Below are 13,479 nucleotides of genomic sequence, written 5' to 3'. Positions count from 1 at the left end.
AGACTGTCTGAGGAAGTAAGGAATGAGATTGAATGAAAAAAGCGCGGGAAACGTCGAAAGAGCGGGAGTGTTTTTTTGTATTTTAAAATTTTAAAAAAATCTTTTATGGTTCAGATAGGTGTAAAGTAGTGTAAATATTTGTTATTTTAGTTCTTTTTAGTTTTGAATTTGTAATTAGTGTAAATATTTCTTCGTAGGGTAAGTTTTTAATTCTTTTATTTTGTTCTCTCCATGGGAGACGAACCTCCCGATCCTGGGGGCACAGTCCCGCAGGTATCACATTATGTAACTATCGATCATTGCGAATCATCCATGGATACGGATGTTAGCTCTGTAAATAATACGAAACTACCGCGAAAGCGTACAAATGTTTTAAGAATTTGTAAACACTGTAATAAAAAACGAAAGCGTCATGGCAAGATAATTAAAGAGAGCGACTGTTCTTGTGTAAATGATGAAAATAATTGTGATCCTTCCATAGATATTACCTTGACCACTAGTGGTCAAGGTGATATGTCTGATACAAAAATCCCAACTACTACAACTCGCCTTTACCAAGCCTCAGATATTGGACCATATGTTGTCCATATACAAAAACAACAAGTGTCTCCAGATGAAAATGTCACACTTCACCCTGTCTCTTTTGGTCGATTTCTTAAAAATAATTCATTTAAAAATATTCTAAATGGAAGTTTGAAGAGAATTGGCAGAAATAGGCTCTCTCTTACATTTACAAATTTTTCAGACGCTAATAACTTTACCAGCGATACTAAGCTTTCGAGTAATAAATTCAAAGCCTTTATTCCATCATTTAATGTTTCTAGAATGGGTATTATAAGAGGGATTCCCAAAGAATGGTCTACAGAAGAGGTGATCCAGAATGTTTCTGTTCCCCCAGGTTGTGGTAGTGTTTTAAAAGCAAGGCGACTAAAAAAGAAAACATTTATTGATAATAAAGCCAGTTTTATTGATACGGAAACAGTTGTCCTGACTTTCGATGGCCAAATTCTTCCTAAAAGAGTTTTCATATGTTTTAATTCTTTTCCTGTAGACTTATATATTTACCCTACTATACAATGTTTTAAATGTTGTCGATATGGACATGTCAAAGATATGTGTAGATCAACTCCTCGCTGCTTTAAATGTGGTAAGGACGGTCATTTTGGAAGCAGCTGTACATCAGAAGATGAGGCATTTTGCTGTATTTGTCATGGCTCCCACTATGCAACAAATAAAATATGTAAAGAATTTTTAAGACAAAAAAATATCAAAGAACATATGGCTAAAAATAGTATTTCTTATGCAGAGGCATCCAAAATCTTCCCCACAATAACCAAGTCATATTCTGATGTTGTAGCAACTTCCCCAAACACTCCTTCAACCTCTGTCATCAACAAAACTCATATAAATAATAATAAAGATTTTCAAAATGTTTCCTATAAGAAAACTGTATTTTTAAAACCTCGTCAACATTTAACATCAAACACAGGATACGATGTAAAGGCTCATAATGCTATCATAAATGAATTTGATTTGCCTACCCCTAAAAATGGTTGTGCATTTAACAATGAAACAAATGATTCATCTAAACAATCTATTGTCGAACTTATAATTACTTTATTAAATATTTTAAATCAAAATCAACCGTCCAACGTAGCCCAACCAATAATGGAAATTATAAATAATTATATTAGTCATAATGGACAGTTACGCCAAGGCAATTCAGTGGAATTGTCGTAGTATAAATAGTAAGAAAAGTGATCTTATCCATATTATTAATAAGTATCATCCCACCATAGTATGTCTTCAAGAAACTTGGCTAAAACCTAAATCCATCTTTAAAATTCAAGGATATTCTTGTATTAGAGAAGATAGATCTGATGGCTATGGTGGTGTTGCAATATTAGTAAAACATCCTCTTTCTTTTTCTCTTGTAAATATTACTTCTCATGATAAAAATTTCTCAATCATTGCTATCATTGTATATAACATTTGCTTTGTCTCTATATATATTCCTTATCCTTCTTCTCAAATTTTAAAAGAAGTTAAAAATATTTTAGTATCTCTTCCCAAACCTATACTTGTTTTAGGTGACTTTAATGCTCAACACCAGTCATGGGGTAGTTCAAATAATAATAACTATGGACATGAAGTGTTGGACATTGTAGATTCACTTAATCTTTGTATTTTAAATAATTGCACTCCTACACGAAGAACCAATATTAATGAAGGTAAAAGTGCTCCTGACCTTTCCATTTCTTCACCTAGTTTAGCCTCATTATTGATTTGGCAAACCTTAAACTCCACTTATGGTAGTGATCACTTCCCCATTTTAATAAATTTACCTTTTAAAAATTTTAATAAAACTAAAACTTCTTTCCGAATTAAATATCAGTTGGCTAGCGCAGACTGGGATTTATACAAAGCTACCCTAGATAATAAGATCTTAACTCTTTCTATCTTAAGCCAAGGTGATGTGTATCGGAGTTCTGAAGCTTTTGCACATGCTATTATTGAGACTGCTGACGAAGTTTTTCCATCAAAGAAGCCTTCTTCAAATAATATTCCATTGCCTCCCTGGTGGGATAGTGAGTGTTCCTGGGCTGTCAAAAAAAGGAAGGAAGCGGAATTAAATTATAATTTATTAAGTTCAGAAGAAAATTTTGAAATATTAAATAATGTTATTATTACCACTAAAAAATTATTCAAAAGAAAGAAATGGGAAGGATGGAAAAGTTTCTGTGAAACTATCTCACCTGAAGTTAAACCATCTTTTGTTTGGCAAAATATTAAACGTTTCAGATCAGCTTTCAAGAATTCATCCCCCAGTCTACCGTCTACTTTGTCTAATCAATTTTTGGATAATTTGGCTCCTTCCTTTGTTCCTCAACCAGAACTAATTTATAGCCCGATTTCTTCTTCACATAGAGCTCATGATAACACATTTAGCGGTGGGCGTTATTTAACGTAATCGGTTTCAGTAACTAGTTACGAAGCTAATAACTATATACGTAGTTTCGCCGATACGAATGTAACGATTATTTTACGTACGCAGTTTTTTTGCGTACGCAGTTTTATCAAAAACTTGACACAACGACCGGCGCATAAGCGTTTTGCCTAATAACGTAACAGGTTACTAATATTAATCATTACAATACGCAGATACGCTTACGCGTAGGATAAAAAGAGATGGCTATAAGTACTATAGATGCATCTTTGTTTTCGAATATGCTCATGGGATTTTGTACGCAATTGACTATGAGCTTAAGTTTATTTTAATACGCACAGTTTTTTTTAAAGAAATTTTAATTTCGGTCGTGTTTCTTTTTAAATATTTTCGAATTTACTATTTAGCATTAAGTTAAGACAGTTGACGAGTGATTAATTATTAACGATTAATGTTATTGTCTCGTGTTGAAGTATATACTAAAATAGTATGGGTTTTTTGTTGTATTTTTAATTATATGTATGTATGTATGTATTTCGAAAAATAATTAAAAACTGTACATAAAAAATCAAATGAACTTCTAAATACGCCTGCATCGATTATTATGACTATACAAAAATCAAAAAGTAATTTAAATAACATGTTTTGCAGCCAGTCGTAAGCCTGGATAAAATATGAAGGGAATTTAATTTAATTATACTATCCATCAATATTAACGCACGTAACGGCATTCGTATGTATTACAAGTTATAACACATAACTACTTCATAACCATAATACAAACAAAAGTAATATGACGTCGCCGTCCCGTACTGATACTGTATACAAAAATAACTAGTTTCGAAAAATAAGCAGTTTCGAAACTAGTTACGCGTATCCACGAAACTACGTATAACCGATTACACATAAAAGACGTTACGACCCACGACTAAACACATTTATTAAAAATGTCAATGACATCGGTGACAGTTTCACTTATTCCACAGGTTATATTTGCAATTATACCTCCGACGTTCTTAATGCCCCCTTTACACTACCTGAATTGAAAGGAGTTTTAACAAATGTTAAGGATTCTACACCCGGGAAAGATGGTATCATGTATTCTTTTTTTACTCATATGAGCGATACATGCCTTCTATATTTTTTGAATATTTTAAACTCTGTTATGGAATCTGGAAAAATTCCACCGCATTGGAAAGAGCAGGAGATAATTCCTATATTAAAGCCCAATAAACCTGCTGATAATCCTTCATCATATAGACCCATAGCACCTTCTTCTGTTGTTCTAAAAATTGCTGAACATTTAATTAAAAATAGGTTAGAGTGGTTTATAGAAAGTAATAAATTGTTATCAGAAAATCAATTTGGTTTTCGCAGAGGCAGAAGCACCATAGACAGTCTGGCGATATTCACTACAGATATTCGTCTGGCATTTTCTAATAATAATTCTGTTTTGGCAGCTTTTTTAGATATAAGCTCTGCTTATGACAATGTTTCCCTCCCAATTCTAAAACATAAACTCAATCAATTAAAAGTTCCATTTATGTTAATACATTTTATCTTGAACATTTTATTAGAGCGTTCAATTACCCTGCGAGATTCTAATGAACCTGCTAGAATAGTTTGGAAAGGTATCCCGCAGGGATCAGTCCTAAGTTCGATTTTATATAATATTTATACATATGATTTAGAGTATTCATTGGGCAACGATGTTAAGGTACTACAGTATGCAGATGATTTGTTAATTTATAATGTAAATAAGTCCATTGATAATGCTAAATTTGCTCTGGATTCTTCCCTTCATCAATTAAAGAACTGGCTTTTCCAAAATAATTTAGAACTTACACCATCAAAAAGCACAATAGTATTATTTTCTAGATGCCGATTACCCCCTCCCGTCCTCATTAAATACAATAATATTATAATTCCAGTGAAAAATAATGTTAAATTTTTAGGTGTTTATCTCGATGCAAGACTCACTGGACTTCCCCATACGGAATATGTGGTGGCTAAGTGCGAGCGGTTGTTAAACATAATAAGATGTCTTTCGGGAGTGTGGTGGGGAGCGCATCCTTTGTCTTTAAAATTAATATATAATGCTATTATTAGAAGTGTACTAGATTATGGTACCTTTCTTCTTGAACCCGGTTGTTCTTCTGGTTTTTCCAAAATGAATAGCATACAAGCTAAAGCTCTTCGAATTATTACTGGGGCTATGAAGACTACGCCTATTAATGCCCTGCAAGTTGAATGTTGTGAACCACCTTTACAGTTACGCAGACAATATCTAGCAGACAAATTCTTCTTCCGCTTTGTACAGAACTCTAATCATCCACTTTTTAATAAACTCAAATTATTGTCAGAATTAGTTAACACCTCCGCTTATTGGAGACATAAGTCCTTACCCTGTTTAATAATTAGTTTTCGAAAATTTATGTCCATTCAATCATCTGTTTATCGTTGTCCTTCACTTCCTTTGTTCTCCTGTAGTTTTGAAAGTTTGACTATCTCACCTAATATTTGTTTGAACTTGGGCATCAACAGAAATATCGTTAGTGCTAATTATGAATTTAATTCTGTGATAGACGATAATTTCCACAATTGGCATCACATTTACACTGATGCTTCGAAACATACTTCTCATGTTGGAATTGGTGTTTATCACAAACAATTGAATATAGTCCAAAAAATTAAGTTTCCTCCTGAAACATCTGTTTTTACAGGGGAATGTTTTGGTATCCTCAAAGCATTAGAATACATTTTGTTAATGAAATTAGAAAAAACCCTTATATTATCTGATTCTAAAAGCACTTTAATGGCGATTCAAAGATATCCATTTCAATCTAAACCCATGTATCTATATGTAATATTTAATATATATATATGTAATATTTAATATTAGAACTGCTTTACATAATTGTGTTTTAAGAGGATATGTCGTGATGTTTGCCTGGATTCCAGGACACGTAGATATTGTTGGTAATGTTGTAGCTGATCGTCTAGCTAATGAGGCCGTGGTGTGCGGTGACATTCATCCTTACATTAATTACTGCCATGATTTGACTACGCTGCCTAGGCTCTATCTCAAGAAAACTTGGGATGAAGCTTGGGAAACTAGTGGGAGGATCAAGGGGAAATTTTTTAAGTCTTTACAACCTAATATTCCTAGTAAGCCATGGTTTTCATCTCTGAGGTTTGGTAAACAAGTTACTTCATCAATTATTCGAATGAGATTGGGTCATGCATGCACACCTGTACATTTGGCCAGGTTTAATTTAATTGATTCAGATTTGTGTGCTTGTGGGGATGTGGGTGATCTTAATCATATTTTCTTTACCTGCCCTTTGAATGACGTTTTTTCCTTTTATAATCATCTGGTCTCCATCCGTGTACCATTTCCTACTTCTATCAAATCTCTTCTTTCATGTTCTAATCCTGATATATATACAGCTTTATCTATTTTCCTGTTAGATAATAATTTGAAATTATAAATCCGTATACTTATCCTATCATAGTAATCCTATCTGATCCTTTTCCAATTCCGTGAGTAATATCCTTTCAAATCTTGATAAACGTTTCCCTGCTTTTGTTAGTGGCATATGCGCAAACCGCGCGATGCCAAAATTAAAAAAAAAAAAAAAAAAAAAAAAAAAAAAAAAAAAAAAAAAAAAAATGAGATTGAACTGAAACAAATCTGATTGACATTTGAAGTTGACTTTTGATGCAAATTGTGTATTTAAGGGTAGGATATCTCCAATACAAAATTAGGCTTATTACACGATCAGAATGTACAAAAAAGGAATTCATTTCCAATATTAAAAAACTACATATATAAATAGTAATATTTTATCTTAAAAAGCATAGATATAGTAAAAAAAAGTAGATAATGCGCGGCCTTTGTTGTTAGTGAAGCCACAAAACTCGGCTCCTTCAAGTAAATACACGCGCTCACGCACACATATGCATCAAACTACGCTCATTTTCGTTAGTATGTCACGAGGCTTCATACAGTAACTTTGCTTATAAAATGCCGTCTTGTGTGATTAAATGGTGCAAAAACAATACCAAAGTAAACAAAAAATCTGAAGGAATATCGTTTCACACGTAAGTACATATAAAACTTTAAATTTATTGTTATTCCAAAATAATATTGAGGTTATTCGGAACTTATAATTTCAATGTCACGAAATGACGTACCACGGGAGTGTTGCCAGTAGTTTTTTTTTTCAATACCCCCAAAATGTGGGTAAGTAAATTGTACGTAACCAGAAAAATAATTAAGTAAAAAGTAGACATAGTTATTGTTTTTTTTCTCGTGTCATTTTATGTTACATAAATTGAAAATAAAAAAATCAAAATATATTTATGAATTATTAACTCGTTTGTTTTATGTTTTAACTTTTTACAATTTTTGAGTAAACTAGGTACCCATATTTTACTATCAAATTTCATGGTTTTAGGTTTCCAACGAATATTTTAATAAGAGGTGAATGGGTAGCGGCTGTAAGACTGAGAAAATGACCACGATTATGCTGGCCATGCGCATAAAGTCAATTTTATACGATTAGTGATTGAAAAATATTTGAACATAAGACTACATCATATTAGTAAAATGCAAACAATGACGATGACTCTGAGTTCTAAGCGACAAAAATTTAAAAAACTTATCCAACATAAAGGATTCTAGGTTTAAGAAAAATAGTTAAAAAAACCGACTGCAAACTGAAAAGAGATAAACAGAGGGGATAGGAAGTGTCCATTCATACGATTATCTTACGAATATATTTTTTTATTATTCTACCGATTTTTTGTTTTATTTTTAGTAAATTTATTTAAAACTATAAACAGGTTTTTATTTTCACATACCCATTTTACCTATATTAAATTAATTGTTTAATAAAAATTTTAGGGACTTTTTTTAAAAGGTGTCAACACTTCACTCACTCACACATCTTTAAAAAAGTGGCTTCACTTTTCTGTTCTAGGTGCGTTATCTACCTTTTTTTACTTGATCTATGTTAAAAAGTTGTTAATTTTATACGTCAACTAAATTAGAATCCTATCATAGTGCATGTTAAGGTTAATGATATATTCTATTTTTACAGAGGTTATCACTAAAGGTCTAAAGCGGAAATGGTGAAGATTGATTAAAATGTTTAGTGAATGACATAAAATTCTTATTTGCATATTGCGATCATTGTAACGTGATATGTCAAATTAATAAACAAACTGTCCTGAATCTGTCAGACTTTTTTGTTAAACATAATTAGTAATTACATGTATACTCTGTACTCTGCATAATTATTATTGAAAAAAGTGTATTAAAACATTTATAACTCGTAACCAAGTAATAAACTGAAATATACTTTTAAGGTTCATCAAAGGTATCATCTCTATATCTGAGAATAATGGCAGGTAAATACGCGAATTGTGTATAATGGTGTTTAAACCGGCTGTAAAATATTTATATGAATCACCGGTGTTAATTTATGGATTTACCTGGTACTGTTTAGATAATCAAGATGCATCAATGGCCAACAACGAACTTGATATGATACACAAAATGGAAACAACTGAGGATGGGAGAGAGAACAACTCATCGCCTCCTCCACCAGTGACCCCCCCTCCAGGCGAGGAAAGCACCCAGGAGCTGATCGTGGTCAACGAAAACACTGAGATCCTCGACCTTAACCACGGCAGAATTGGAAAAATTGAAAACTTAGAGCCATTGAGAAATTTAGAAAGGTAAATTTGATATTGGCCTGATACCTTTTATAAAACACTTTTACAGATTTTTATGATGATTTAGTTTATACAACGTTGACTCATTTTTCGAAATAGCACTTACATCATTTTTTTCTCTTTTCTTAAGAATATGTAAAAAAAAAAGTGCAAACTGTACTGATTTACTTTTGAAATTTCTTATAAGAGCTCAACTTAAAGATTTCTCATGAAATTACAGTAATATTGATATCATGTCTTATTTGGTTCTTGATAAAAAGAACAGAAACTCAATAACTTTGTACTAAGATCATTTATTTGTGTAAATAATTCAATTGCTACAAAAAGTTTTCACATACATATCTAAATATTATTGTTTTTTTATTAATATTTTGTAATATATCGTAAAAATTGAAGGTTATATCTGAGATGGAATTTTATAAAGAAGATTGAGGGTCTCGACACACTTTCTAAGTTGGTAGAGCTGGAACTCTACGACAATCAAATTGTTGTCATTGAGAATTTGGATAGTTTGGTCAATTTGGAGTGAGTATTATACAAATTTTACAGCGAACTGGTATTTTCTAATGAGTCATCCTATACCTTCTTTGTTGATTTTTTTTTTAGATTTCAATTTCATAACAAACAGGTCTTTTTTAAATGAGTCACCTGATTGGTGTATTCCTATGGCTTTTTTTTTAAATTTTGTAGTGTTAAAAACGAGTAGAATGCTTTGAATAAAATTTAATCTCAATTTGTTATAAGTTTTATTCATCATCATCATTACAGCCTATACAGTTCACTGCTGGACATAGGCCTCCACAAGTTAACGCCGAAAATTACGTGAACTCATGTGTTTTGCCTATAGTCACCACGCTGGGCAGGCGGGTTGGTGACCGCAGGGCTGGCTTTGTGGCACCGAAGACGCTGCTGCCCGTCTTTGGCCTGTGTATTTCAAAGCCAGCAGTTGGATGGTTATCCTGCCATCGGTCGGCTTCTTAAGTTCCAAGGTGGTTGTGGAACCTTGTTATCCCTTAGTCGCCTCTTACGACACCCACGGGAAGAGAGGGGGTGGCTAAATTCTTTAGTGTCGTAGCCACACAGCACATAATATAAGTTTTATTAGCTAATAGTAATAATTGTATTATTGAAGTTAACTGTTAATACAATCATTTTGGTATTTATGTTCTCTCTAAAACTATTTGTAACTGTTTTATTATATAAAATTATAAAACAATATTTTTATCTAGTATTTGGATTGTTTGAAACTAAGAGAAAAATTAAATTTTAACATTATTTATACAAACATTAATTAATATATATTATATATATATATATATATATATATATATATATATATATATATATATATAATCATTATATTTCAGGATCCTTGATCTGTCATTCAACAGAATTAAAGAAATCACTGGTTTAGAAAATCTTCTTAACTTACGAAAACTTTATTTAAGCTCAAATAAAATTACCGAAATTAAAAATGTTAATCATTTTCCAAAACTGGAGACACTTGAGCTGGGAGATAATCGTATAAGAGTGAGTGTTTATACATTTCTTTGATGATTTTTTTTTTTCAATTACTTAGTGTAGTCTTTAAATATTTTAGTTACAAAATCACTAAAGAGCTAGTTATTTTATAATTTGTTTTTTTCCATACTTTTTTTCTATGTATTTTAAAGTAGTATTATATTCTTTAATATTGCAGGAAATAAAAAACCTTGATGGATTAAAAACATTAAAAGAACTTTATCTAGGTAAAAATAAAATAACTAAAATTCAAAACCTGGATGACCTTTCAAATCTAGAAATACTTGTGCTTCAAAGTAATCGCATCACAAAATTAGAGAATCTCGAACATTTAACTAACTTGGAACATTTGTACGTCTCTGAGAATGGTCTGACTACTATAGAAAATCTAGAAAATCAAGTCAAACTACAGACATTAGATTTGGCTGTTAATAGAATTACAGCCATTGAAAATGTAAGCCATATGAGTGATTTGGAAGAATTATGGGTAAGTTTGCGGAATATTCTTTTAGAAATCCTGTGTAGTCTAACTCCCACTGTTCTATACATCTTTCATTTACTCATCATCATCATTACAGCCTATACAGTCCACTGCTGGACATAGGCCTCCACAAGTTTACGCCAAAAATAACGTGAACTCATGTGTTTTGCCCATAGTCACCACGCTGGGCAGGCCGGTTGGTGACCGCAGGGCTGGCTTTGTCGCACCGAAGACGCTGCTGCTCGTCTTCGGCCTGTGTACAACAATTTACAATACTCCTCCGAAACAGCTGGACCGAATTGCACACCAATATGCTCACAAAATTTTTATGAATATTTGCATATTGGGTGGGGATGAGAATCAGCCAACATCTATTTTTCATACCCCTAAGTTATAAGGGTAGGGGGATTAAGGGGGTTAATAACATATATGGCAAAACAACGTTTGCGGGGTCAGCTAGAATATATATGCATATAAATTGATTTTTAGTTTTGCCTATGCTTTATTCTGCTATAACTTCATTCCATTCTTTAATTTAGACAAACAAGATTAATTTACAAATGTTTAAAAAAATAATAATGTCTTATTCATTTGACCTTCATATCAAATTGTTCTCATATACAACATTTGTACAGTCATAGTGATATAAAATGTACTACGTGTTTGAGTAATCATTTTGTAACTCGTTTTCTGTAGTCTGTTGTTATTATTTATTCTACACTAATTCACAATGTATTTTTGACATCGCACGATGTGTTTGACGACGCGTTGACGCAGCGATCACGCGGTCGCGCGGTCGAAACCCGCTCATGGCAGACATTTGTATTATAGATGTTAGTCGCTGTTGGACCCCCGGACACAGGAGAAAATCCTACTTTGGGCCGTTGACTGGGAAGCGTTTGTTTATTTATTTGATGAAAAAAGTGCCTCGCTTAAGTCGTGTTTCAATGTTTGTTTGTTGATTGTATATATAGTATTTTTTTTGTTTTCAGCTAAATGATAACCAAGTATCAGAATGGTCATCAGTCGATTATCTGCAACAGAATAAGAAGTTGGCAACTATATATTTAGAAAGGAATCCGATCGCCTCGGATCCCGCTTACCGACGAAAATTGAAACTCACTCTACCCTCACTGCAGCAAATTGATGCAACCTTGTGTAGATAAAAAATTTATTTAAACACGTAGTTTGGTTAACTCTACATTGTAAATTGTTGTATGTGTATGTGTTATTTGTCAAAATTATTAGTGTGTCATGTTTTGACCGATATTTGTGTAATTTTTGGTCATTATATTTTGTAGTTTACTTTGATGTATTAGTATCATCTATCATATAAAATAGTTGATGTAAGATTCATTAGTTTTATATGTTACTGTAAAATTTTTAACATTGTGAGTTTGACAATTTATGCATTTAAACTACAATTATTTGTAAACAGTCTGAGACACATTGAAGGAGTGAATAAGGGTGTTGAAGTAACAACCAGCACACAAATATGTATTCAAATTTAACTATAACAACATAACTTTCATTAGTAGGTTGTTTGCTAGATTTATTACAAGCCATCAATGTTCACAATAATGCAGTGACATTATGCATTAGATGATTAGAGTCATAACTATTTTAAGTGTATGTATGTTTGTAAAACTCGTTTATTATTATTTTATAGTTACACTCAGAGACGTCATTTGCACATTTCAAACTCATCATTCATCATATAACTATATGTACAATGTACAAAATCACAAATGCCTTGCCTTAAAATGTATCTTTACCCGACGGAACAAATTATTTCTCATCAAAGTCCGTCCATACTTCTCCATAAGTACATAAACATTTTGAAAAATTACAATTGTATAGTACATGCCTTTACATCATTTAAAGTTACCCAGAGTTCCTATACAAGCGTTTTTAAGGAAAAAGTTTGATAACACTAATACTTTTTAAAATAAAAAAATATGTATTAAAAAGAATAAAGTAGTTCTGTTTTTTTCCAAAAAATTACTACTTTTAAATATAGTAATAATCATAAAATTAACTATACATTCATATACATTAAGAAAACGTTTAATTAATTGCATTTTCGTGTTATTATTTTCACAAATTAATTGTACATTAAATGTAATTTAATGATATTGACCATATATTTGTAATACTACTTTTACGAACAATTATATAGGTACATATTAGATTTTTCAACAAATACTGCAGACTTGCATTTTCAGGCAGTCTCGGAGTCCAGCGGCAACATTGTCCACAAGATGGATGTTCGAGATCAGCCCCTCAGTGTCTTTAGTAAAGTTAACTTCCAAGTGTAAATATATTGTTGTATGTTATATATTTGTAATAAAAAAAAGTATAAAAACCACATATTTTTTATTTTACCTACTCCATTTTTAAACAAGAAACTTAATTTAGAAAAAACCGAATTATTACGCAATAATAGTAATTAAGAAAATTTACTCTTTTTATTTTACTCTGTTATTCAATGTCGGCAGTGCTAGTCGATAACTGCTTTTTGATTGCGAATATATTCCAGAAATTACTTTCTGTAATTATTTATGAAATACTGCTTTATAGATGAAATAGAGTATTTCTTAATACTTGTGTTTGCTAGCAAACGAAAAAAAAAGCGACTGCAATTACATCTAAAATTAATAGAATGTAGATACAAGAAAAAATTGTCAAGTAAATCGCGTTATCAAAGATTAGGCAAAAAATAGTCATCCGATCAAATTTAAATGGAACAACATGACAAGCATCACTTTTCGATTAAAACAAGAATCAT

The 13,479-nt window shown here is 31.7% G+C and overlaps 1 protein-coding gene and 1 long non-coding RNA gene across 2 annotated transcripts; one reads left to right on the top strand and one right to left on the bottom strand.

Annotated features, from left to right (window-relative positions):
- Positions 1–946: 946 nt before the first annotated feature.
- LOC123660264 lies at positions 947–2,942 on the bottom strand. Its single transcript, XR_006744156.1, has 3 exons — positions 2,757–2,942; positions 2,452–2,603; positions 947–1,220 (listed from the first exon to the last, which is right to left on the bottom strand). It is a non-coding gene; the product is annotated as an uncharacterized LOC123660264 (long non-coding RNA).
- Positions 2,943–8,138: 5,196 nt separating this feature from the next.
- Positions 8,139–13,057, top strand: LOC123660220 (protein phosphatase 1 regulatory subunit 7-like). The gene is made up of 6 exons (XM_045595320.1): positions 8,139–8,362; positions 8,461–8,692; positions 9,086–9,214; positions 10,057–10,219; positions 10,389–10,697; positions 11,684–13,057. Exons 1-6 carry the CDS (start codon positions 8,356–8,358, stop codon positions 11,855–11,857), a joined length of 1,014 nt encoding a protein of 337 aa, XP_045451276.1. The 5' UTR covers positions 8,139–8,355; the 3' UTR covers positions 11,858–13,057.
- The last annotated feature ends 422 nt before the right edge of the window (positions 13,058–13,479 follow it).

This window comes from Melitaea cinxia, chromosome 15 (genome assembly GCF_905220565.1).
Source record: "Melitaea cinxia chromosome 15, ilMelCinx1.1, whole genome shotgun sequence".
In the NCBI taxonomy this organism is placed as follows: domain Eukaryota; kingdom Metazoa; phylum Arthropoda; class Insecta; order Lepidoptera; family Nymphalidae; genus Melitaea; species Melitaea cinxia.
Note: the sequence above shows the minus strand (reverse complement) of the source record. Positions and strands in the feature narration are given on the sequence as shown.

Coding starts and splice junctions, on each gene's coding strand:
- LOC123660220 (XM_045595320.1), top strand. Junction 8,693..9,085: donor CCATTGAGAAATTTAGAAAG/GTAAATTTGATA, acceptor TAAAAATTGAAG/GTTATATCTGAGATGGAATT. Junction 9,215..10,056: donor GATAGTTTGGTCAATTTGGA/GTGAGTATTATA, acceptor ATTATATTTCAG/GATCCTTGATCTGTCATTCA.